The sequence below is a fragment of the Chanodichthys erythropterus genome, chromosome 19 (assembly GCF_024489055.1).
Source record: "Chanodichthys erythropterus isolate Z2021 chromosome 19, ASM2448905v1, whole genome shotgun sequence".
In the NCBI taxonomy this organism is placed as follows: domain Eukaryota; kingdom Metazoa; phylum Chordata; class Actinopteri; order Cypriniformes; family Xenocyprididae; genus Chanodichthys; species Chanodichthys erythropterus.
In genome coordinates this window covers 25679351-25705561 of record NC_090239.1, presented here as the reverse complement: position 1 = coordinate 25705561, position 26211 = coordinate 25679351, and the positions used below count along the sequence as shown (strand labels likewise).

The following is a 26211-nucleotide window of genomic DNA, read 5'->3' as shown; positions in this document are numbered from 1 at the left end:
TAGCAACTAAAGGCATCAAAGTGAGCTTCAACTAGGGATTGAACCACAGCAAGATTATAAAGACATGTATTTGCCTTTTAACCTATTTTTATTGCATTTAAATACTTTTTTGCTTTTTTACTTTTTTTGCTTAAATTGCTTATAAATGCCTTAATAATGCATTCGACTCTTCCCTGCTGCATGTTAAAGCAGGTTAAGCTAAAGTAGTGTGTAGACGAGCGAGTCCCTCTGCAGGTCTTAATCAGCTCTGATGGGATTTCAGATGGCTGCTGCTGTCACTCGTGCTGCCGTCTCTGCTTGGTCACGATGACATCATCTTGAGCTGACCGCCAGCAGCTGGTGGTCTGACCTTTTCTAATCTTGCTTTGTGGATGTCCACACACACAACCTGTGATGACCTTCCAGATCAGTTCTCCTCATTTGGTGCTGCAGACACAGTATCCCCGATACCCAAACCACAACAGACTGTGAGGTGGTTTTCACTGCAGGAGAAGAAGAATTTCATCTTTTTTGTCATATCAGACAATTTTACCCAAATTAGCAGACTTACAAATGTGGAACATTACAAGCAGTTTGTCATAAGAGCTAAACCGTTTATGTACATTCTCACCTCATCCACCATTATAGATTTTCTTTCACTGAGCTTGTCCCTCAATGAAGTGTTTATAGAAAACGTGCCTCTGCCTACCTTATTTTGAAACTTCAGTTTCTTTCCAGCTGAAATGAACACTAGAGAAAATAAAACACTAACAACTTTTGTTCCTTTTCAGGGGTCCTTGATTATGATTTCACTTTTTTAACTTTAGTTAGTGTGTAATGTTGCTGTTTGAGCATAAACAACATCTGCAAAGTTTCGACGCTGCCATGCAAAGGGAGATAAAGAATTCTCTGTTTAAGGACTACAACGAAAGGCAGGTAGGGACTACAACGAGCTTCTTCCCGGTTAGTGACATCACTAACCTTAAAATTTACATAAATTCCGCCGCCAAGAACATGCAACAAAGGGGGCGGGGCCATGTTGGGCTGCTTTAGAGAAGAGGAAGAGTTGTTGTAGTAGAGTGTTGTTGTCATGCCGTCATTTTACGCCGGACTGCTTCACAAACGAGGGTCAATTCAACACAAAAGATGAACATGACGACACATGCTAGTGGATGAGTTGAATCAACTCCACAGCAACTACATCAATTCATCCACTAACCATTCAGAAACATCCAGTTTCATTCTAAAAGTTCTTCCTGAGTCTCTCCATCAGTGTCGACTCCGGTTTGAACAATGTAAGGCTGAACACCGTTGCTGACAATCCTCATTTTGGCTGTGTGAGATTCTCCAGCTTTGTTGTTGTTGAGCTGTTAAAGCTCCGCCCTCTTCTGGAAAGGGGCCGGGAACTCATTTGCATTTAAAGGGACACACACAAAAACAGTGTGTTTTGCTCACACCCAAATAAGGACAAATTTGACAAGCTATAATAAATGATCTGTGGGGGATTTTGAGCTGAAACTTCACAGACACATTCAGGGGACACCAGAGACTTATATAACAAAGGTCCCCTTTAACACTATCGGTTAGGTTTAGTGTAAGTGCTACATTATTTTCAAACGCAATAGAGAATTAACCTTTTAGCGCCACTCAGCGGACATTTAATTTCTGAACTGCAACAATACGTGCGGAATGAAACGATGCCAGATTCATGTTCATCTGCTTCGGATAAACCTGAATGTGCTTTTAGTGCCACTTACTGGACATTTCACTTTTAAAAGTGTCGCAAAACTTGCAGGCAGTAACATAATATCGTTTTGCATATATTGGCACTCATAATATGATGATTACAATATAAACAGATATGAACATACATGTAAGAACATGGGAACAGCATGACAGTGTTGTGGATTTAGCAAAACATAGTTACCCTGCAACAGTTTCCTATCAGAGCTTTGCCAAATAGGACATACTATACAAGGAATATGGCCAAGAGCACAATCACTGTCAGAGTATTCAGTGCTAAGTGTTGAACATCTGAAAAAGATATGAATGGCGTTGCCATTAGTGCCTAATGGGAAGGAGAACAACATGTTATTTTATTCCAAGCAAAAAGAATATTTTTATTTAGTTTTTTTTTTTTTTGGGGGGGTGTTTTCTTGTTTCTGCTGTCATTTCTTAGAGACAAATCTAATATTTGCCCTCATTTACATCTTTTTCTCCTGTCTGGACCTCTGTAAATTTCCAGTCAGCCGTCCCGTGTACAGTTACCCAGCACTTGGACCTTGGCCATTCACTTCCTGTGGGTCTAAAGCTTTGCTGGGTAATGCAATGAAACATTGTGTGTGTTAGTAAAACCGCAGTGCTGTAGTTCAGAGAATAGATTACAGCTGATGCTCAGATACTCTGCTGTGGAATTTTCCTTTGCTTTGCTCTCAGACTAATGAGAGGGTTAGTTACAAATCTGTTGCTTCATACTACATTTGCATGTTTAATGAACACAAGAAACTATTGCTGAAAGAGATGGAAAAGAAGTGTGCTTAATTGTCAACTTGCAGTGTATTTCAATGCTTAAAAGTATGTTTAAAACAAACAAAAAAACTGTACTTGCAGGTAATATAATATTAATGAATAAGAGTGCACTTTAATGACTATGTTTCTTAACACACTTAAGTACACTTTTAAAAAGTGCACTTTGTAATAATATCAAATTAACATTTTACTTTAAAATATTTTGTCACACTTTAAAAAAATACACTTATTTAATTATTATATATTTTAAAGAATTTTTACTGATATTACATTTAGATCTTTCAATAGAAATGACATTGAAGTATATTTTAGTTGATCATAAATGGTTGTCAGTACATTCGACAGTACACTTTAACCATTTATTTCCATTTATTTGTAAATAACGTGCAAATAAAGGTTGAAAAACACATTACATTTGCACTCAAGTATATTCTTTTAAAGTATATAATTTCCATAATAATAAATAAATTATTTTTTAAAAGTATACTAAAGTGTACTTTTTTTCACAAGGGACAAGCCACAAATGGTTAACTTTTACTAAACCCAAATCACTACGTTAATGCTATTTGAATCTAATGCAGCATACAGGTACTCAAACTGTTTTAAATAGACAAAAAGGTTTCAGATCAATCATTTTATTAGGATTAATGAGTGTATGTAATTGAACCCCGTTCATAATCATTAATTTCTCAGCATGCATGTCATGCTCATAAAGAGTTTGCATAGCAGAACATTGTCGCCCATGGGCGTGCTGGTCTGAAAACGAGGTGTGTTACAGCGCATTGCTGGCGCGTAACTATTTTGAGGCAACTGAAATAGACTGTGCCATTGGCCAACTGAAACCTGGTCTGAAGTCAATGGTGCAATATTTGTTTTGTTAATGAATGAGTGCGTTAGTAAGATGCGCAGCATGAGCAAAAGGCACGTACACTCTGCTTGTTACACATACAGACCATGCGCCGTGCACGGCGACCATTTTTCCCGTCCTTAAACTAGCAAAAGTAGATTCGGACACGCCTTAAGCTCACTTGTGCCGTGCGCTTTAGACCATGTGCTTAGATCATTCAAATAGGGCCCTAAAAGTAGTGGTGACCCAAAGCTATGAGAGACATCTGTATTTGGACTGAATTTGAACAACTTATTTCATAGTTAATTATTGATATTTCAAAAGTAAAACAATGGGGAACATATATAGGGTGAATTTAGGTTGATTGAAACACTTGACATGACTGGGAAAACGTGTACCAATCGACTTGAATATATTATATATATTACATCACACAGTGCATCAAATGCTAACATGCAATATAAAGAATTAAGTACTGAAAGATTATATAATAGCATTTTTTTTTACTAGATTCATCCTATAAGTGCTTAAAATTGCCTTGATTGATGAACAAAGTAATTTTTCTGTCAAAATGCCCTGTTATTTCAGAGTGCATTATTACATGCCCTTTCTTGTGGTTAACATCTTGACATCCATGTGAGCACATCAAGCACTATGTACTGACAAATAGCTGCTGTTTATCTGACTTCTTCAGCTTGAGTTTATTTCAGCAGTCCAAGAAAAGGGGTCTTTCAAAATGTCTGCCTGTATCTTATCAGCATCTGCCTGCTGGACAAATATATTCCTTTTCTGTGCAAAAAAAAAAGAGGTGGGGGTCTGCAGTGATGTTAAAACGCCTGCACCCTCACGTAGAGCTGCTGTACACTATGTTCATGTATGACTGTACATTCTGTGCCAACTGATATAGGAAGATTACATCTGTTTCTAGTGAAAAAGCCGCAAATATGTGTGTGCAGACCATTTGCTTGCTGATGATGCAGTGCAATTATGTAACAAGAAAGACTATACTTTATGTAACACATATAAAGTTGTTTTAAAAGTTTGAATATGAGCAAAAATGTACAGCAGGATTCTAATGAGTAATAATTTAAATGGCCTATAAGGGTGTGTGTTAAATAAGTGAATGATGACAGAATTTTCTTATTCAGAAAAACTATCTCTTTTAAACCTATTAACCATTTCAAACCTTGCGAAAATAAGTACAATTTAGCATACTTTTCAAGAGAAGAATATACTTAAGTGCAAACTGAATGTATTGTTTTCTGACACTTAATTGCATTCTATTTACAATTAAATTAAGAAATTTAAGTTTAAACTGATATTAAATGCAATTAGTTGAAATTAAGAGTGCTTTTTGACCCACTTATGTACATCTTTATATGTAATTTCTGCTATTGTGTAAATATAGTATAGAAACATAGTTAACTGTTGAATGTAATGAAAAGCATTTATGATGAACTAAAATATACTTTAATGTCATTTATATTGAAACTTGTATGTTTTCTATTTAAATATATTTCTAATTACATATTTGTAATAATGAAGTTGCAATTTAGTACATTTAAAATATATTCACTTCAAATGTAAATCGAATAACACTACAAATTATAATCAAGTACTTTAAGTGCTTTAGTATGTTAGTCAACAAAATAAGTGTACTTCATTAAAGCGTGACAAAGATGATTAGAATATACCTTTAAGATTTGAAGTGCACTAAACGATCTTCTTTTTTTTTTTTTTTTTTACAAGGGAACAACTATAAAAACAACAACAAAAATGTTTGACCTACATCTATGCAACTTGCATATTACACTAACTGTAAACCCTTATTGATGCATCCAAGATTTGCTGAATATACATGACTCTAGACCTAGAGGTCACTGATACGAGTCTTTGACGTCAGCCCAAAAACGATGACAAATATCTTACAGTGTGTTATCTTTACATTTTGTATCTTAGGTACAATAGGTAGGTCAGACAACTTATATACTGTAGGCGACCAACAACCTCAACATTCAAAAACCTGCTAATCTTCGTTACCGCACATTTCCATAAGAATGACTCATTTAGCCTTAACTGTTTCCGACTCGATCGGTCTCAGTGTTGAAGGGGTCTGAACAAGCGTGAGGATGGAGAAAGTGTTCTAATGGAGTGCATTTTGTGTTTCCATTCAACTAAAATAAAACGTTTTTTCCCTTAACAGGAGACGTCTATTAGAAAGAGAGTGTGCGAGGGAGGGAGAAAGTAAGAGTATCAGAGCATAACCTTCAAACAGAGAACAAACAAAGAGGCCAGTCTGTTTCCAAACCGTTTCTCTACCAATGAACACTGCCAGCGATCTAACTATCACTTCATTGTGCTTTTATGTCCTTCTCTCAGCTTGAGGAAAACATTGAGTCATTCTGACTCATGAAAACACCCATACCCAGAAAATCAATAAATCTGAATGGAAATGGACCAAACAGATTGCCAGAAAGCAGCAGTTTTTCCAGACCACATAATGTAGGCAAATAGCATGAATAAGAAACTGTTCTTATTCCATTATATCCCCCATTGGGATGAAATTGTGGCAGTATGTCTTAGTGGATTTGTCTTAATCGAAGTATTTTCACTGGCAGTCTCAGACTGTAAATAACTACTACACAGTAAAGTGGTAACATCTGAATGAACTGTTTTATTCAAGTCACAATAAGTATTTAATTTGACTAATTTGGTCACACTAACAAAAACCTTTCCATCTTTAGTGCACATTTGATTGAAAACAGCACTGAATACACTGTAAAATGGAAGTTAATAAGACAAAGATAATTGGAGTATGTTTTACAAGAAAACATTATTTCACTCTTTCAACTTCAAAATTTCACACACACTCTAAAAAATGCTGGGTTAAAAACAACCCAAGTTGGGTTGAAAATGGACAAACCCAACGATTGGGTTGTTTTAACCCAGCGGTTGGGTTAAATGTTTGCCCAACCTGCTGGGTAGTTTTATTTAAACCAACTATTGTTTAAAAATTGCTATATGGCTAGCTTAAAATGAACCCAAAATAGTTGGGAAATTAAAAACCAGATGCAATTAGAGACAACAATAATAGACAAAAGGTGAATGTTTATTAATAAGCTTTAATGTTTTTTTCTTAATAGAAATTTAATAGTTTAATAGTTTATTAATATAAATGTATTAATAAGCAATTTAATAAATGTTTATTGTTTAATAATTATTCATTGAACATTAATAAATGTTCATTTCCAACATACTTTGGGTTAATTTTAATTAAGCAATACAGTAATTTTTAAACAATAGTTGAGTTAAATAAAACTACCCAGCAGGTTGGGCAAACATTTAACCCTACCGCTGGGTTAAAACAACCCAATTGCTGGGTTTGTCCATTTTCAACCCAGCATTTGTTAGAGTGTACTTTGTAATTATTTGTAGCAATTTCTGACTTAAAAAACAATTCAGTGTATGATTTTCCAAACATTGTTTATAACTGTAAAGGGTTAAGAGATATATGTAGTTAAATAAAAGGAAATGTTTGTGAATGACTATCAAATTTCCATTTGATTAAAATGTCTTCTTTAATAATGATTGAGAATAGACTGCTTACCTGCAACCAGACTCTTTGCCCTCATTTGAGAGATTGCAGCAATTTTATTAATAACTGTAAAGTTTAATGATACTCAGAGAGATTGTCCTGTAATGATTAGGGGTCATTCACAAGAACAGGTCAAAGATAATAATACACAAAATCTCCAGCTGTGAAAATTCAGCCCATGAACCAAGAAGCATGAATCTGTGCTTCATGACGTCTGTTACCTTTTGCTGCTCTGGCCTTTTTAAACCACCTGCTATATTTAATGCAAATTGTTAACCCTAGAGTTGTGTACATCATAAGTTTTATAGAAGAACTGCATGTTCTGAAGAGATGGCTAAATGTGCAGTCCTGACCTCCTTTCCCAAGCCCTGAAAAAGGCAATTGTCAGAACTAACCACCAACACTTAAAGCGGAGGCTTTCTTAAGACAGCACTGTACAAGAACAAGCCTGCAGTGAACGTTACTCTGCGGCAGGTAATCAAGCCCAGCAGTGTGTCCTGTACCGCAGATGCCTCTTTCTACTTGCTGGGGGACATTAAAAGGATAGTTCATCCTAAAATGAAAATGAAGCCTTAAATTGCTCACCCTGGTGTTTTTTTTTTAAGTCGTATACCCCGCTTTCTTTTATGGACCACAAAAGGAGCATTTTTTTTTTTTTTTAACTCGCTTGCTCTCATCCATATAATGACAGTGAATAGTGACTAAAGAATTCAGGGCTTGACTTTAAGATTAACATGGACATTTTTTACTCACCAGCTACTGTGGCTAGTGATTTTCCAAAGTTAGTAGCCATTCAGCATCTTTACTGGGCACAATTTTGACATCGAAACCGCCATACAGATATTTTTAATATTATCTCATAATTTGGCAGCAGGTATATGTCACTTTAAGACCTGATGCATGGATCCATTATACTGTTACACATGCGTTTTCTTTCTCAACTGTTTACATTCACTTAAAACAGGGTTTGGCAACCCAAAATGTTCAAAGAGCCATATTGGACCAAAAAAACAAAAAACAATCTGTCTGGAGCTGCAAAAAAAATTAAAAGCCTTATATAAGCCTTTTATGAAGGCAACACAGGCTGTAAGTATATTAGCTATATTAGCCTACTATCAAAATGAGTAGGCTACAAATATATAATGAGGTATTCCTGAGGTATATATTTAAAAACTGCTGAGAACTACAGAAAAAAGAAGCAAATGGATCGGTGCAATTCACAGAAACAACTGGACTCCAGGCAGAGAAACATGGATTGGGAGTGATCATTTTGTGTCAAATTGTTGGATTTTGACGTAAAATCCTTCCATATATATTGTGTTGTTATATATTATGTTGACAAATCATCAATTAAATATTTTCCACCTTATATTCTGCATAATTGTGTGTTTTAAAATAAACACTGACAAAAACTATACTATAAAACTTTCGAGTCCAACCTTTAGCGTAATTCGTTGTTTTACTCGCATTTTCTCAGTTTCCCCAATTAAATCCAGTCACGCAGCAGGTTCTTTTGCCACTCAGTCCTGCTGAGGGAGCGTGTTTTCGGCGGGAAAGTGACGTCGATGCATACCTTCGCGCCGCGCTGAAACGTGTCGCAAGCTATGACGCAAATCTTCGTTGACAGAAATGTTGAAATTTAATATTTATTTTACAGCATTGGAAAACGTTAAGAATGTTTGTGTCATGTTTGTCCTCCTACAAAAACCATATGAAAACAAAAAATATTTTTCCATTTTCATACATTTTTGAAAAAGCTCCAGGAAGCCACTAGGGGTGCACTAAAGAGCCGTACGCGGCTCTAGAGCCGCAGGTTGCCGACCTCCGACATAACTGACTGTGTTTACGTGAATACTCACCAAGACCAGCATTTTTACATTATTTTGTGTGTATTTGACTGTTTAAGTGCAATAAGCAGTGAAAGAGAGCTCAATTTAATACTGAGAGGCGGCTTAATGTGCACGCACTTTGGGCGTGAGCACCAAATCTACTGGAATGAGTAAAATATGCGCAATCCCGCGCCAAAATTCAAGCCCTGTAACACAAACAATGTTTATCTCGAGCAAATGAAACGAGTGAATGAGAGGAGGCGGGTTTGTGCTTTATTCTAAATTGAACTGATTATGAATTTGGCTTTGTTGCATTTTCTGATTCTATATTTCTTTTTTCCTTCATAATTTGTCTGAATGTCAAGTCTTCCTATAATGCTTCTTCTCAGTTTGTATTTTTGGGAAAGACTGAAATATCTCACTGGACAACCATCACTTACAGTCACTTAGAGTGACATGAAGGCTTATATCCATATTGTGTTAACCTATATTTTGGACTCTTCCCAAAGTCATCTTCCTCTCAGTCTGTTCAGCCTCACCTCCCTCTTTCTGTGTCGGTCACTATCAGTTTCTCTCACAGCATGTGTCCCTGCCACTGCTTTTATAAATAGTAACACTATCAGCTCTTGCATTAGTGCACAATGCCAGTCATTTGCCAGTGTGTTTCCAGAACAAGGTACAGTCATAATAAGTGCTGACATGAGTTGTGGAACTGAATAACTGTTGTTCTTATGACCACATTTAATATTAGTGATAGTTCTCAATGTTTTAGATACTTAAAATATACTTAAAAGTTTCAAATAATTCATATTTATTTTGATGTTTTTGAAAGAAGGCTTCATTTATTTGATTAAATACAGTAAAAAGAGTAATAATTTGTAAATGATTTAAAGTAACTTTTCTATTTTAAAATTCCTGTGATCAAAGCTGAATTTTCAGCATCATTACTCCACTTTTTAGTGTCACATGATCCTTCAGAAATCATTCTAATATGATGGTTTTAAGTTGCAATAATCAAAGTATTCTATTATGCTCATTTCTTTTAAATTGCAATAATATTTCAATTAAGTCATTCACAGTGCTGCATGGAAAGTGTAGTTGATTCCCTCACGAAAGACTTTGTTATTTTCTTTGAATCAAAGTTTGCAGTGTTATGTTTCATCTCACATCTAATTGGTTTGGTCCATGCTTTGGAAGTCTTTGATGAAAAATGTTTTTAAATTCCTATATATAAAATACTTCTGGAACCAAGGTCAATAAAAAGTGGGTGGACACTGTTGTGTTCTAGATAAGTCTTGTCAAACTAACCTTCATTTAAAGCCTCTTGTGTTCCTACACACACACACACACACAGATATAGAGGAACATTTTGTGCAGCCTAGATCCACTTGATGAATACTGTACAGCACCACAGTCAGTAAATACACTGAAACGTAACCCAGCTGAAGGATAGATAAACTCTATGATAGCTGTAATAGGGTCAGTTTTATGAAAACATGTCCTGAACACATTCCACTACAAAATCAATAAGAAAAAAAAAATATTTCCTATATATCCTGATGGAAAAAGCTTCCTCTTCTGTCTCTTTTATTGATTTTTAAAGGGGTCATGAACTGCATTATTTCATTATTATGTAATGTTTCCTGGGGTGCACTTATAACGTTAGTATGATTTTTACATCAAAAATGGTCAAAGTTAAAAAAATAAAATACCCTGATTTTGAACGCTCTGTTTTAAGGGGCGTGTCTGCTGTGAGACTTCGGTGTAAGCGCCCACTGCTGTGATTGGCTAACAACTTTGCATATGAAAGTATTACATGTGGAAGTCTTGAAAACTTTTAGCACGTTTTTACAGTTTTTTTATCGTAAAAAGTGTTGATTATAGCATTATATTTAGATTGTGGCATGAAAGGTTGCAGTGATGAGCATGTAGCTGATCACAGATCATGTTGAGTGATCTCGACTTCTGCACAATAACGAATACTTTCACCATAACTAACAGTGCAAACACTATAATGTAAATAAGAGACTTGTTGATTTTAATGGGAGTTTTGGTACTCGTGTCTGACCTTGACGGACTGAACAGAAAAAAATTAACTGGTAAAAGAGCTCATGTCAATTAAGGCAGAGCTGCAGAGCCACACCTACCTATTACATCATCGCCATGAAACAATGGTAGTATGAAGATGTTCACCATTTTTTAGAGGAAGTTCGCTTTGGCAAGCTTTTGGCAAAAAAACTCCAAATGAACTTCATTTTGGCCTGATTTTGTTCGAAATGATTCGAAATCTCTTGAAGTATTTCAGGGTCTTTATAGTGCATGCAGTGAGGGTGGCATACTCCTGCACAGCTTGTGTTCATCTTAATAAATGTACTGACAGGTGCTCCCTACCCATGTGGAGCTCTTTAACATCAACACTGGTTATGTAACACCCATGTGGAACTGGGCCAAAACATTTTCAGCCTGGATTTGAAGCACACTTCTGCAGACCCCCATGACCAGGCCCCAATATATGTGTGGAATTTAGTAAATGATGGCATGCAAATATATATATGCACATCCAAAAAAAAGTTGCTTTTTGGATTTAAATAGACAAATGTTTCAGAGTCTATGATTGGATCATTATTGCAGTGATTATTATTTTTCTAGCATGCTATATGTTCGGCAACAGTTCTTCTATCTCTAACTGATGGAGTGTGTAGCTTTTCATTTCTTAATCAACCATGTAGGAAGATACATCATGGCCATTTTCCAGGATGACAATGTCAAGATTCATTGAGCTCAAATGGTTAAAGATTGTTTGATCATTTTTACACATGAACTGGCACCTCTGAGTACAGACTTTAAATTCATTGAAAGTCTTTGGGATGTGCTGGAGTAGACTTTACAGAGTGCTCACCTCTTGCATTGTCAATACAAGATCTTGACCAAAAATTGATGCCCTTCATTTTCAATGTAAAAATGATCAAACAATCTTTAACCATTTGAGCTGATGGAAATGGCATTTATTTCCATTTATTTTTAACATTTATTGTTAAAGATATTGTTGAATTAGCAAAGATATATTGCTATTGTATAGACATGTCTGACTTACTATTATTTGTTTTTTGTTGCATTGCATGTTTTAATCAGGGGTGCATGGTGTTCAGTTATGATTGTTCTATTATTATATACTATGTTCCACACTAATGTAACGGATGTCCTGCAACATGTCAGAGCATATTATAACTAAACTCAAGGCAGCTTGAGGACAGGGTGAAATATATTTCCCAAAAAGAAATAGCAACCAACATTATTACTTTGTTAATTTTTACGTAACAGTATTTTAGACTAAAAACCTTTCAACAAATTCATAATGTTCCATCCAGCTTGAAATGTCATGACAATGAAGCATAGCGTTTGAGGATTTAATTTTGTGCCATGTATTTCATGTATTTTCCCCGCGGCTAGCATATTTTTCCAGTTGTTTTCAATGGAAGCACCATGTATTTAAAATGCCAGGAGTGTAACGATGCACTAAGCGCCTATTTTTTTACCAGTCTCCGAGAGTTGGAGAATGTTCAACTCTGGGTAAAATGCAGCGCTCATCACTGTCACTTTGTACCCAGCCATCCAATCACAGTGGAGGAGGGGCAGGACAAATACAACACCGACCAACAGCTATATTCTGCTTGTACACTGTCAAGAGATGAAAACAACAAGCATAATAATGGATTCTGCGGGTATTCTTTATCATAGCAAGCAAAGTGTCTCAACTGAAAAAAAAGCTGCACTGCTGAAGCACTCTCAAGCGCTGGCAGCTGGCTAAAAACGATATGGTGGATACACTGCCTTAGTGTTGTAACACTATAAATCAACAGAAAATTGGAGCTTGGAACCCATTTTTATTCATTTTCACAATGATCTATTTGCAGATCTGCATCGTCGTCGTCTTCTTCCAGTGTTTTTTTTTTTTTTTTTTGCTGGAATGAATGAATGTTTGTTGATGTTTCAGTACTCTTTGGACCAAAGTTGTAAAGTTTTAACAAAAAGTCAAGTACCCTTCAGGTTTTAATATTACTAAACTTTCATACTGAGAGTTTCAAAATTTTCTAATGGCTCAACTTATGTGATTGAACTCAGCAAAGAGACATTCATTGTCTACAATGTGTTCGGTGTCATTTACAAAACTGATGCAATATGCATGTGTTGATGGTTCTGTTCTGTTTATTCCATTCGCTGGTGGAGGCCAGACACATGAATGATGTTCACCTCATGTGCTTATTATCAGCTGGTAATTAATTCAGTAGTAGTAAAAGAAAAAAAAAAAAAAAAACTTTGACAGTCAATGGGCCCCATCAACTGTTTGGTTACTGACATTCTTTAAAATATCTTCTTTTGTGTTCAGCAGAAGAAAGAAACTCATACAGGTTTGGAACAACTTGAGTGTGAGTAAATTAATTTTTCATTTTTGGGTGAACTATCCCTTTAAGGCCTGGTTCATATGACTGTCATGGACTCAATCAATCAATCAGTTATCATCATTTTCATATCATCTGATTGTCATCCTTACTCCAGTGAGGCTTCCCTTTGCAAGCGTCACTAATAACATGAAGATGTACTGCATTTTTGTGGGATTTGAAATTTGAAAATGACTAATTTCCTAGAGTACGTTCTCTAACTTTTCTTCTAATGTTACACTGGATTTGTCACTGGTGTAGAGGTCTTTGGAATGAATGGATGTGGTTTGGCACGAGTTCAGCAGAGGCCGGCAACTGGTGCATTCTGATCTGGGCATTTTGGAGTTAACCAGCGCTGTGAAACTGCTGGCCCGTACTGCTCTCAACCCCCAGCGGTGTGCTCTGATTGAACGCACATGTGTTTCTGTACATTTGTTCCTCTGAACATTCAGGGATATAATAACACAATGAGGCAATTTATAATAAAATGCTATCCAAAAACTTACATCAACATATCTTTTAATAACAAACAGAAATACAAGCACACATGATTTAAGAAACTAAGATTTTTTAAAATGATAGTTACTGTTTATATAATCAAACTAAAATGGAAAAAAAAAAGTAAAAAATAAAAAAAATTTGATTTCATGTCTTGCATGAATGCCAAATGCATTTGCATATCATAACAAGGGATTCATGGAACATTCTTAAGAATAAAATTCTTCTTATTATTATACAAAAATATTTTGAGTTCCCAAAAATACTTCTTAACACTTTATTTTAGGATATACTAGCATACTTGCATATTACTAGAATATTTGCTGTTTATTAGTAATTATTAAGCACATATTAATCCCTTATTCTGCATGACTTTATTCTACATTCTTAATCCTACCCAATACCTAAACTTAACAACTAAGTTACTAACAATTAATAATCAGTAAATCAAGAGTTTGAGTGAAAAGTCATAGTTAATAGTTTATATGTGTTTATATGTGTTTATATAAGTTTTTATCTTTTTCTTTCCATGGTTCTCAAGACAAAACCCTTGAGAATAATGTTCTTAAAAATCATTGTAAATTGTAACTTCTAAAAGTTAGAATAAGCTCCAACTTGTCTTAAATCCACAAAAGTGTTTAAAGAGGACCTATTATGCCCCATTTTACAAGATGTAAAATTAGTCTCTGATGTCCCCAGAGTGTGTATGTGAAGTTTTAGCTAAAAATACCTCACAGAAAATTTTTATAGCATGTTAAAATGGCCACTTTTAGTGGTTGAGCAAAAACGAGCTGTATCAGCGTGGTCCCTTTAAATGCAAATGAGCTGCTGCGATCGGCCTAAGAGGGCGGAGCTTCAAGAACTCCTTCTCCCTTGTCAGGATTCAGTCAGGATGCGCTGACTGAACTAATGTCAGAAACTGCGAATATATGCTGCATCGAGATAGAACAGGTATAGTTTAATTAAATTATGGTTATAACTTATATTGTCTTCTTTTTTTAATCCACTATAACTAACAAGCCTGTTGTATGTCCGAATGATGGCCAAAACTTTACAGATGAGTTTTATGACGTTTATTGTACTTCACACAAAAGATGAAGCATCTGTTTTCACTCTAGAAAATCACTGTAAGAGCTTAATAAAACACTGCATGTGTGCATTAAAATATTATCCATAAACTCTCTCTTTTCCCTTGTATTATAATCACCAACAAACATAGAGAATAACATAGAAACACTCGTTACAAGTAACAGTAAACGAATATATATAAAGACCTTATGCCTTTCGGGTGGTGCTTAATAAACTTTATACATGCAAATCAACTCTGATGAACTGTAATAAAGTGCTCTCACATTAATTACTGCCATATCCAGTATCACTCTGGAGACTTTAATCTGGATCACAAACATTTTTTACTTGTATATCCTTGAGTAACACATTTTTAGCACAGTCTCTGTTTTGTATTGTCCCTTTGTATTGATATTTGTTCACTAAGCAGTCCGGTGTGAAATGATTCTCACAGACATAAACAAATTTCGACAGAACTGAGGAAGCATTTTCCTGGAAAACCAAGTTAATCCACCTCATTTTCAGCAGCTCAGATTTAAGTCAAGTCAAGTCAAATTTATTTATATAGCGCTTTTACAATTGGTAATTGTTTCAAAGCAGCTTTACATATTAGAAGCACAGAAAAAAGGGAAATGGTTAAAAATAAGCTGTACAAACAAGCGTGGTAATATGTAACATATACAAGATGGTGCTACATTAAGCCAATGTCGGCTGACTCCCAGGGGTGGAAAAAAAACCCTAGGAGAAAAACCCAGCGTGCTAGCACTGGGAAAAAAGTCCTAGGAAGGAAAAAAACCCTTGGAAGATATATATAATATATGTAAATGGATATGGAGATCAAAATCTGAATTATACATTTTTATTATAGAGATTAAAAATAGATTATATATAAATATATGTAAGCGGATACGGAGATTAAAAATCTGAATTATAAATGCAGCCAGAACTGGATCTGTAGGCCCATTGTCTCCTGGGCTACGTTGTAGTCAGGTCCAGACGCAGGTTCTCCATCTGATCTGGATACGGCCTGGATCCAGCACCCGGCAAACCTCAGGATAAGCAGAGAGACAGATATTAGCGTAGATGCCATTCTTGTTCTGATGTACAGGTATATCTAGTGTTATAGGAAATGTTCTCGGTTCCGGCCGACCTAATTATTGCAGCGTAACAATCCTTTAACGGATTTGAAAAATGTTAATGTATTGATAATGTGTTATGTGTATGCAAGAGCAAAGACATGTGTTTTTAGTCTAGATTTAAACTGACAGAGTGTGTCTGCTTCCCGAACAATGCTAGGAAGATTGTTCCAGAGTTTAGGTGCTAAATAGGAAAAGGATCTGCCGCCTTCATTTGATTTTGATATTCTGGGTATTATCAACTGGCCTGAATCGCAATAAACGTGAAGGACTATAATGCATTAAGAGCTCACTTAGGTACTGGGGAGCTAAACCATTTAGAGCTTTATAAGTAAGTAGCAAGATTTTAAAATCTATACGATGTTTAATAGGGAGCCAATGTAATGTTGACAGAACTGGGCTAATATGGTCATACTTTCTGGTTCTAGTAAGAACTCTAGCTGCCGCATTTTGGACCAACTGTAGTCTGTTTAAAAGCCGAGCAGAACAACCACCCAGTAGAGCGTTACAATAATCTAGTCTTGAGGTCATGAATGCATGAACCAACTGTTCCGCATTTGTCATTGAGAGCATATGTCGTAATTTAGATATATTTTTTAGATGGAAGTAGGCGGTTTTACAGATACTGGAAACATGAATTTCAAATTAAAGAATTTAGGGAGTAAATAGAGAGAGCTATGTGGATTAATTCATCTAGCTACAGCTAAACGTTTGGAAGATATTCTCGTCAGTGCAGTAATGGCCGACTCGTTGTAAACTCGCTCAGGGCGGTTCTATGTTCAAACGGCAATGTCAACATTCGTGGGTGGGGCCTGTGGCTTTTTTGACCTCACACTGCCAGGGATCTAGAAACAGCTTGTTCTGAGACACTGCTTATGATTTATGGGGACTAAAAAAAAAGGAGTGGGTGGATTTTTATCACTATAGGGTGGTTGTGTACACTCACTGCCAACACACATTTATGTCCAGTGTGCATAATAGGTCCACTTTAATATATTTATTGGGTTGTATTGAATTAATTGTTGTAATTACGCATTACAATATAGCACTACCTGCATGTAATACATATCAAAACTCAAAATGTACACATGGAAGCTTAAAGCGCGTCAAAAGAAATGGTTCTGTACTTGCATGTAGGTTTAGGTTGCTGTGGTTACTTCGTCTTTCTGCAGGAGTTTCAGTGCGTGCAAGCTGGAGCGATTGGTCCTTTTCCAGAGGAAGGGTCTTCGGCGGGATTTTCAAACAAGGTTTTAATTTAAGAGTAAGATGGCCAAAAAATAAGAAGAAAGAGACCGTCTTGTAAGTAATGAAGAGTGAAGACTTTGGGTGAAGGTGACGGATGAAGAAGACTTGAAGAAGACAACCAGTGAGGAAGACTTGAAGCTTGTTGGTTTTATACAGAAAAACGGGTCGGATTGGTCAATAGCCAGCGGGAATTCTGAAGCGGGAAAATGCTTCTTTGTCTTGTTTTAAGGCTTAATTTGCATAACTTATGGAGGTGTCAGATCTGGGTACATTTTCCCTAAAAGTACTTTAAATTTAGAATAAAACATTTTACAGTAACATAACATACAGAGTTGATTCAGACAACTGGAAGAACATTTTGAATCCAAGAAGTAAATATTTGGAAAAAATTAAAGCCGCGATACATTTTTATCCACTTGAATATAAACGTTTTAGAGTAAAACTAACACAAATAAAGTCGTAACTTATGCTCATATAATAGGGAGAAATACATGCATGCAGGGTTACATAGATACACGTCTGGAATATACTGAATACATTTCTGGAATTTAACTTATGGGTTAGAAAGAGTCTCTGCATGTGTGTGTGTGTGTGTATTGGGTCGTCTGGAATTCAGGCCTGGTTTAGGGAAATTCGATCTGAGTTGATAAAGATCTTTGTGATGTCAAGGAGGGAGAGTTTTATGGATATCTGAGTTGTCTCACACCTCACAGCCGGGCTGTCAGGTGAGCCATAAACTTTAGCCAGGCCTGAGCCTAACGTGAGATATACATGAGAAGTTTGAAAGGTTAAAAGCTTTTTGAATTCAAAATTGGTTTGATGACCTTGATCCTTCCCAGAAGCTACAGTGGCAACTAAAATTCTTACAGGGTCTGTCCTTTGAATCTTCACAGTACCACACAACAATAATGCTTTCAATGTGCCAACACAAAAAACACACAGCAAAACTTTTTTTCACAATAGCTGTCCCATATGCGTATACTCCTTTCATTTTGTCCCACACAAAAGCACTACCATATGGCTGAAAAGCCCTTAGGTTCCTTCATTCAATCATGATAAGCCTGTAGAGGTTATGTGTCATTTTGTATTCACTACCTCTCTGTGCCTCTGGCTATCCTAAACTCAAACTGCTGTATTTCTATAGGTCAATATAATCCTCCAGGATTGCTCCTGTTTAAGCCCACCATGTATCAATCATGCTGTTATAACATGTTTTAACAGTGTCGGTCCTAGGATGTTAATTTTAACCATTTAGTACAACCATACCTCTTGATTAAATCACAAATTAATCAAATAAATAAATGTTTTACAAACATTATGATGGTGATTTAAAAGTGATTGTCTTTATGAATGAGTCATTGAATCATTCACTCAATCAATTCATTCAAAATGTGGATTAATTCAGTAACAAAATAAAGTGGCTGTGTCTGAAAGGGCTTTCTCTCCAGTTTTCCTGTTGTTATTGTTATGTGACCTACCAGACGCATTTGTGATGATTCACTGCCATTCACAAATAACATGTCCATTGGATTCACACTTCAGAATCTTGCTGTATAGTAAATCATCCGTGTACTTTTCACAACTGTAATTTTGAACTTAAAGGGTTAGTTCACCCAAAAATGAAATTTCTGTCATTAATTACTCGTGTTGTTCCACACCGGTTAGACTTTTGTTCATCTTCAGAACAAAAATTAAGATATTTTTGATGAAATCCGAAAGCTCCCTGACTTCTAGACAGCAATTTAACTACCACTGTCAAGGTCCAAAAAGGTACTAAAGACATCTTTAAAATAGTTCATGTGACTACAGTGGTTCAACCTTAATATTATGAAGTGACAAGAAAAATGACAACTTTATAGAATCTGGAAGCACTGAACGTAAACGAGAAAGAGAACGACACAGAAGAGAAGATAATATTGAATGAATTTTTGTTTTGTTTTTGCGCACAAAAATTATTCTCGTTGCTTCATAACATTAAGTTTGAACCACTATAGTTACATTAACTGTTTTAATGATGTCTTTAGTACCTTTCTCGACCTTGACAGTGGTAATTAAATTGCTGTCTATGAGTCAGAGAGCTCTCAGATTTCATCAGAAATAACTTTGTGTTCCAAAGATGAACGAAGGTCTTACAGGTTTAGAATGACATGAGGGTCAGTAACTGATGACAGAATTTAAATTTTTTGGTGAACTAACCCTTTAAGAGGTGCATTTTTGACCCATTTAAGTAGGACTTAAGTTACATATAACAATGTACTTAAGTAGGACTTAAGTACATTGTTATATGTAATTTAACAAATACTTTTATTGTCTTTGAAATATGGTTAAAGTGTAGTGCTGCATGTAATGACAAGCATTTATAGTAAACTAAAATATACTTTAATTCTTCGTAATTAGACATTTGTAATAATTTAGTACATTTAAAATATATAAACTTTAATCTAATATTTCATAACACATTATAGTTAAAATTATAATCAAGTACTTTACATGTGCTTTAGTATGTTAGTCATCACATCAGAATAAGTATACTTCTTTAAAGGATGACAAACGATTGTTAAAACATGATGATTTAAAATGTTCTTTATGGTACAACTTTTATATTGACATTATTACAAAGTGGACCTTTTAAAAATGTAAGTAAGTGTGTTAAAATACATATTCATGAAAGTGTTATCTTCCTATCATTTAGGTTATATTATCTGCAAGTAGTTTTTAAAAAGTTTTGAGGTAAAGTGCACGTTCAAAACAATTAAGTGCACTTCTTTTTCACAAATCATGCCATGATTGATTTTACTTTGACTTCGCTCAGATCCATTATCATTATCTGAGCAATTGGTAATTGGCAATATTGTGTCTAAAATGTAAGGTACTCAATATTAACTTGTTTGTGTACCAGTGGTTAAACTTACTGCTTGTCATATGCAATATTTTTATGGAAAACTCCTGTTTTAGTGTTGCTTTTAGTGTTGAGACAGCCTTGGAGGGAAAGCGACTCTGCTTTTAGAAGGCACTGGAAAGTCAAATGCATCTTTATGATATTTACATCCTGGAAAAAGTTTCTGGTTACCTAAATGTGTGTCCATGCACTTCGTATAGGCTCTGCTGGTGACAGTGAGACCCACCCGACACCCCTGCACCTCTGTCAGTTTGTTTTTCAAGCACAGATATAGTCCTGCAGAGTGTATTTGAGGAGATAATGACATTAACTGTGCTAAAAACGTGCCTGTGTGTACGAGAAGGTCTCGGTTGATATGAGGCAGGTTATGGGGACAGAAGCTCAGTGTTGATTGTACGCATACTTGAGTCTGAAAGGCAATCCTATGTTGACTGAAAATGCAGAACTGATGTTTGGAGTCGCTAATAAGATTAGTGCCATGTATATGTATCTATGTTTGCCTGTGTTTTTGCAGTGGTTGTTAGGGGAAAGTACTGTAGTTCAGGTGGAATGACATATAGTGTGAGTGTGTGCGCCGAGGGCCTCAATGTGTGCGTAAAACCAACAATGCTTGTCAATCATTTGGTGTCACAAAGCCTTGGGGCTAGTTTAGAGAAACTGTAGTTATGTTGGGTATGGAGAGAAACATGCTTGAACACGAATCAATAATTCATTTTCTCAAGAGGGTAAAGTTGCTCCATTTTTTTTTTTAAATCCTCCCACAGGGAAGAAACTTTCCTCTAGAGTTTCAGATGAGATCTCAGCATTGTCTCAAATTATGCTCATATGTTTTCAGTAATTTTGTATCATTGAGATACTATTGTTAGTTTTTCATTTTATATTTTCTATTTTCTTTTTAGTTAAAGCTTTAGTAATGTTATTGTGTGTTTTTGTCATTTTTATTTGTTTTATTTTTTATTAAATATCTGTATTTTTTAGTAATTTTGGTAACACTTTAGTTAGGGTCCAATTCTCACTTTTAATTTGTTGCTTATTAGCATGCATATTAATAGGATATTGGCTGTTTTTTAGTATTTATGAAGCACATATTAATGCCTTATTCTGCATAACCATATTCTAGATCCCATAATCCTACCCATTACCTATTACCTATTAATAAACAGTAATTACGAGTTTATTGAGGCAAAAGTTAGTTAATACTGAGAATTGGACCCTAATCTAAAGTGTTACTGTCATTTTATTTCAGTTTTAATTATTAATACATCAAGTTAAACTGAATGAAAATGAGAAATGTTTTCTAAGCAACTAGCTGAAATAAAATAAGTTATGTCATGGACGGTTTATTTCAGTTAACATTTCTTTTATTCCAAGTAGCAAAGTTTTTTATGGTTTCATGCAGTGACCTAAATACACTTCTTCTATGATGAGTATGTTGTTAATATTTAAATCGCAATATTTTGATATATTTGGGGGAATAAAGTCAAATATGTCAAGGTGAGACAACTGTCCTGATATCATGGAGAAGAAAGACTCATTAAAAGAACATTGAACAGAAAACCTTAGGTAGTTTGGCATAATATTTTATTATTATTCCTGAGATATTAAACAGTTTTGTTAAAATATTATAAATATTTGAAAAAAAAAAAAAAAAGTCATGTGGTGCAACCAACATGCAGGGACATGAACAACAAAAAAAATAATAATAATACAGCAGGAAATGATATCATAGAGATGACCTCTGTGGGTCCTCATGACTATGTGCCAAGGTCAATATGTATCTTAAAATATCAAATAGTTTGTTCTTTTTATGACAAGGCAAGGTTAGTTCAGCTTATAAAAGTGCATGTTGTACTATTCCCCCACCGCCCAAATAGATTTATTTCATTTTTTAGAGGCATTAAGTTTAATATTTTCTTTTAAATTGTATTAATGTTTTTTTTAAAACCATATGGAACCAACATAAATACAAAGAGCACATTTCTAAGAACTTGACATAGTACTGTACATGATTTTTCTTGGACACTTTATATGTCGTTCACCAGATTGCCTCATTTGTGCCTATTGTTATTTTTTTCCTAAAGAATCTAATGAGAAACATGATTAAATACAGAGTTAAATGCAGATCTCGGCCTCTCCCGTATGTTTTCATCTCTTCGGAGTGGTCACTCGAGACATAAACACACACTACTTTTCCTAGAACTCATTGAATGTGGGATTCATGTGCTTGAACTGGTGTTTCTGAGGAGTTTTCCACACGGCTGAGAGGCTCAGGCCAGCTAAATCAAGCCTTTCATACCCACCAGAGGACAGAAATTGCTTTGTTGCCAAGTAATTGCTTGTTTGTATTATAGTTGCTAAAGTTTTTCCGAAAACCTATGTTTAGAATGGGATCTAATTATGTGACAAGGGAAAAATATGATTATGTTATGCAGAGTGCTTTATGTAATTGGTGAAATTCCTTGCGGTTGTAACTGTCTTGCAGGTTCTTATCTGTTATAATGATTTTTTAAATGCTAATTACAAGTTGTTATCTGTCAGAATCTGCAGTGAATCATGCTTATTGAGGGATGATGTACGTCATGAGAATTTACAACACTTAAAACCATGCGGGACATATTATGCTTTTTTACATGTTCAGCTTTCTTTAGTGTGTAATGTTGCTTTTTGAGCATGAAAAAGGTCTGCAAAGTCCCTGCAGCGGGTGTTATTTTTTATATCAGTGTCGCTGTTTCTGAACTCCCTGAAATGAGTTTTCTTCCGAGAACAAACACGTCACAATATCCCGCATTTAAATAATTCCCGCCCAAGGCATATGCAGAATAAAGGGGCGGGGCCTGGTTGAGTTAGTTAGTAGTGTGTAGAAACTCGTGGTTATGATAAGGAGCGGGACATTTCCCAAACATGCTCAAAGTGGCTGACCAATCACAATACACTGTTCCAGCCGACCAATCACAGCACATTGTGCTGTTCAGAAGGAGGAGCTTCAAGAGACAGGAACTAAACAGAGCGTTACTGACAGACTGGGAAGAGAGGAGCTGCAACAATATCAGATTTATGAAAAATAATGTGTTTTTGAACTTTAAAACATGAAAACCTGTTCTTGTAGAGCCCAAAAACAAAAGACTGTGTAAAAGAGCATATATATTTCCTACTTTTTTCAGACTCGCAAACTGACCAAAGTGGAGCGTCAGCGCTTCAGTGAAGAGGTTGAAATGCTCAAGGGTCTTCAGCACCCGAACATTGTGCGCTTTTATGACTCCTGGAAGTCCACTGTGAAAGGTCACAAGTGCATCCTGCTGGTCACTGAGCTCATGACTTCTGGCACTCTCAAAACGTGAGTTTGTCCTTCATCTCAGAATCTCATATATCATATTAATGCCTCTTTTTTGCTGCTGAGGTGAACATTGACATATACTTTACAATATCCTAGGTATCTAAAGCGTTTTAAAGAGATGAAACCAAAGCTCCTACAGAGGTGGAGTCGTCAGATCCTTAAAGGACTTCACTTCCTGCACACGCGCGCCCCTCCCATCATTCACAGGGACTTGAAGTGTGACAATATCTTCATCACAGGGCCCACAGGAAGTGTGAAGATCGGGGACCTTGGACTGGCCACACTCAAGAGAGCGAGTTTTGCAAAGAGCGTAATAGGTAAGTCATTGCAAACTACTGTAGTTTCTTAGTAATGATTTATCTCCTGAGATCTTCAACCTCATTATGTTTCAAGTTTCAAATTAAACATTACATTTTATATTTGACGCTTTCACCTTTAGCCACTTTTGTCCACTCTCCTCCCATTGCTTCTTGTCTCTTCTTGACTGTCCTATCAAATAAAGGCAATTGCAATGACCTTTTAATTAATTAATATTTATTAGTAACACTTTAGTTTAGGGTCCAGCTCTCACTTTTAACTACTTTTTAACTAGTTATTAGCATGCATATTACTAAAATATTAGCTGTTTAATAGTACTTCTAAAGCACATATTAATGCCTTATTTTGAATGACCATAATCTACATCTCTTAATCCTTCCCAATTCCTAAACTTAACAACTACCTTACTAACTATTTATAAGCAGTAATTAGGAGTTTATTGAGGCGAAAAGTCATAGTTAATATTAATAGTGAGAGAACCGAACTCTAATCTAAAGTGTGACCATTATACATACAGTTTTTTAATATACTTTTAAGATTTGAAGTACATTTCAAGTGCACTTTCAATACAATCAAGCACACTTATTTTTTTACAAGGGTTTTGAGTGAATACCATTTTTACATATGGTGGTATTCACATGGTTCTTCAAGGTAACTGTGGTATTCCAGTGTATCTTGCCCAAAAACACAGTATTACTATGGTACCTTTTTGTTAGTGATGTCTGAGTGTCATCATAATGTGTTTTACAGGCACTCCAGAGTTCATGGCTCCAGAAATGTATGAGGAGAAGTACGACGAGGCGGTGGACGTCTACGCATTTGGCATGTGCATCTTGGAGATGACCACATCAGAATACCCATACTCAGAGTGCCAAAACGCTGCCCAGATTTACCGCAAAGTTACTAGCGTGAGTTTCAACCTGCTTATATTATATATATTTAATTTAGTCTGATTAATTACTCAATAATTTAATGATTTGGGGGCTTCTGTCAGAAAATATTGATATACTACAGTTCAAAAGTTTTTTTTAAAGAACAAAATTAATACTTTTCTCAGCGAGGATGCATTAAGTTGATCAAAAGTGACAGTAAAGACATTTATAATGTTGCAAAATGTATCTATTTAAAATAAATGGTGTTTCTGAACTTTCTATTCATCAAAGAATCCTGAAAAAGATGCAACACTGTTTCCACAAAATTATTAAGCAGCACAACTGTTTTCAACATTGATAATAATAAATGTTTTTTTGAGTAGGAAATCAGCATATTAGAATGATTTCTGAAGGATCATGTGACACTGAAGACTGGAGTAATGATGCTAAAAAAAAATCTGCTTTGCATCAAAGATATATATAAATATATTAGAATAGAAAACAGTTATTTTAAATTGTAATAATATTTCACTGTTTTTACTGTTTTTCTGACCAAACAAATGCAACTTTGGTGAGACTTCTTTCAAAAACATTAAAAAAAGTTGAACAGTATATGTTTTCAATTGTGAGATTGCTTTAAAATAGGTCATATTATCATGCAGATGTGCTGCTCACAAATGTTTTGCATAGTCACATGTCCGTCCCAGTTTAGTCTCTCACACAGACAGCTCTGAGACCTTTAACCTAGCATGCGAAGTGCTGTAAACATCCTCTTTCTGTTCTCTTCTTTCCTTCTCTTCCTGCATGTCCTCGTTTCCTAAAGAGCTCGCTGTGAGTCGTCTTTGAGCAGCGGTTTAAGACTCGTGCTTCGGTTTGATTAGAGCTTAAGGCAGAGTTTGGAATACCCCCTGTTTGTATCCTGTTTTGTCAAAGCCCAGGGCTTGTCTCTTTCTGTATAATTTGAGAAAGGCCCCACAGGTCACATGTGGACACAGAGAGGTCAACTCTGATTATATTAATTTGTCGTTCCAGTATATTCACTTGTCTGCCCCTTATTGCATTTGGAAAACTTTACCTCTAAATGTCATCAACATGTTTACGGCATGTCTTCTTCAGACAGATCTCTTTAATGAGAACCAATTTATTCGGTAAAAAACCTTTACTTGAAGGAGCGTTTCTAAGTGTATCAGTTCAAATGCGGAAGGGAAACTTATTAAAGTAATAAATTCACTCATAGTTTGTAGTTAAAAGTATTTTTAACATTTAGTGGATTGAGAAATGTTGTACAACATTAATCAGGGTTTCATTAATGTTTTGATTTTGCATGTCAGAAAACAAGTTTATGATGTTTTTAAACTAACAGCGAAACTGGACACACACTTTATGCGGATGACGCCAGTGGTTTTGGTTTATAGGTTTGTTAAATAACGTGTTTTGAATGAGCAAAACAAAGCCAGCTCTGAAAAGGTTGTTGAGTGTTAATGACAAAGCAAAGGAGCGCACCGAAGTATAAACGCGACGGGCAGTTATCCAAAACTCCCGTGAACTCCATGCTTTATGGAGCTCATGCTCCACAAATATTACACGAGTCCACAGGGAAAGTGACCTACTCCAGCTGTAATT

At 35.5% G+C, this 26211-nt stretch overlaps 1 protein-coding gene across 1 annotated transcript in view; it reads left to right on the top strand.

The window, feature by feature from the left end:
- The window catches only part of wnk4a (WNK lysine deficient protein kinase 4a), a 69087-nt gene that overhangs the window by 6468 nt on the left and 36408 nt on the right, over nt 1-26211 (top strand). Inside the window, exons 3-5 of the mRNA XM_067369399.1 lie at nt 23226-23398; nt 23495-23715; nt 24467-24624. Coding sequence (XP_067225500.1) covers nt 23226-23398; nt 23495-23715; nt 24467-24624 — 552 coding nt within the window. The remainder of the gene's footprint in view (nt 1-23225; nt 23399-23494; nt 23716-24466; nt 24625-26211) is intronic.